Raw genomic sequence first — 1,318 nt, 5'->3', positions numbered from 1 at the left:
ACCATTACCTGACCCACACGAACGAGCACCCCTTCTTCTGCCGCTACTGCCCCTACAAGGCCAAGCAGAAGTTCCAGGTCATCAAACACATCCAGCGGCATCACCCTGAGCGTGGGGCCGGCGACCCCAGCCAGGGGGTGGGCAAAGACCCCAGCACACCCACCGTCCACCTCCACGCTGTGCAGAGGGAGAGGGAGGCTGAGGGGCCCCCCGGGACAGAGCAGGAAGGAGGGTGCCCCGCGGAGAAGGACAGCGCTTCGCAGTGAGCCCGGAGAAGCCTGACTGCTTTAAGGCTCCAGTGGCACAGGCCTGCTGCAGATATATGTGTGTGTATAGGCATATATGTATATGGGATGTAAAATATGCGGCTGTATAAAAGGAATCTCTCAGCTCCTTTTAATCCTTTTTCTTTGGGCCGTTTGGAGCTCTGTGTGAGACGTGGAGCAGGTGCCTGCAGGGAGAGAGCGCAAGCAGAAGCCCAGCTCCCCGTCTCTGTCCCCAGCGCCACTGCACCCAGACCCGAGCCTGCCTATCACCGAACAATTTATTAAGTTGCTTACAGAGAAAAGACACGGCAAGGGTTAATAACAGATGCTGGCCGGGCGCAGTCCTGGGGCGGTAGTAGCCAGAGGCTTTGATGGGGCTCTGCAGGGTCAGGGCAGTGAGGACCGACTCCTCTCCCAGCTCTGCCCAGCCCTGGGGTTTGCTCGGCTCCAGCCTTGCTCCCCGGGCCGGGGGGGACCAGCCCCTGTGGCAGAGCCGGGGTGCTGTGCACCATCTCTCCTCCTCCTCACGGCCAAGCCGTGCCCGTGGGCCAGGGCAGGCTGCAGGTGGGGGGCGCTGGGGGCTGCACCCGTGGAGACCCCACCCTCATGCGTTGGAGGCAGCATCCCAAACCTGGGAAGGGAAGGTCAGTGCCTTTTCCCAGCCCCTGGAGGCCACTGCAAACAGGGGCACAGCAGCGACAACGACACAGGGATGACACAAACAGCTCAACCAACAAGAGGGCAATGCGGCTGGCTCTGGGGCCCCAGCAACTCGGGGCCGGCTCTATGGCTTACATCCAGGTCCTGCTCACCCCACGGGCTCAGTCCTGCTCGGGGCTGGGCGGCTCGGTGATGCGGATGTGGACGAAGAGCGAAGAAGGTGGGATGCTGGTGCCATCCTTGGAGAGGAGATGGATGTGGCGGTAGCCTGCAGGGGGGACAGCGAGGCTCTGGCTGATGGCTGCCCCCACTCTGCTCTCTAGCACCCAGCTGAGCCCAGACACCCCTGCGGGGCTGCACTGGCCCACCACCACCACCGGGCAGCAGCCCTT

At 62.8% G+C, this 1,318-nt stretch overlaps 2 protein-coding genes across 2 annotated transcripts in view; one reads left to right on the top strand and one right to left on the bottom strand.

Annotated features, from left to right (window-relative positions):
- ZNF142 (zinc finger protein 142) overlaps positions 1-266 on the top strand; it is a gene marked incomplete at its 5' end in the record, with an annotated part of 9,371 nt that extends 9,105 nt beyond the window's left edge. The window contains one exon of the mRNA XM_009577529.1: positions 5-266. Within this exon, the coding sequence (XP_009575824.1) occupies positions 5-266 (262 nt within the window). The remainder of the gene's footprint in view (positions 1-4) is intronic.
- Positions 267-1,087: 821 nt separating this feature from the next.
- PLCD4 (phospholipase C, delta 4) overlaps positions 1,088-1,318 on the bottom strand; it is a 6,950-nt gene continuing 6,719 nt past the window's right edge. Inside the window, exon 15 of the mRNA XM_009577528.1 lies at positions 1,088-1,243. Coding sequence (XP_009575823.1) covers positions 1,088-1,243 — 156 coding nt within the window. The remainder of the gene's footprint in view (positions 1,244-1,318) is intronic.

The sequence above is a fragment of the Fulmarus glacialis genome, unplaced genomic scaffold (genome assembly GCF_000690835.1).
Source record: "Fulmarus glacialis isolate BGI_N327 unplaced genomic scaffold, ASM69083v1 scaffold19265, whole genome shotgun sequence".
NCBI lineage: Eukaryota > Metazoa > Chordata > Aves > Procellariiformes > Procellariidae > Fulmarus > Fulmarus glacialis.
The sequence above is the reverse complement of the archived record's forward strand: the minus strand, read 5'-3'. Positions and strand labels throughout refer to the sequence as shown.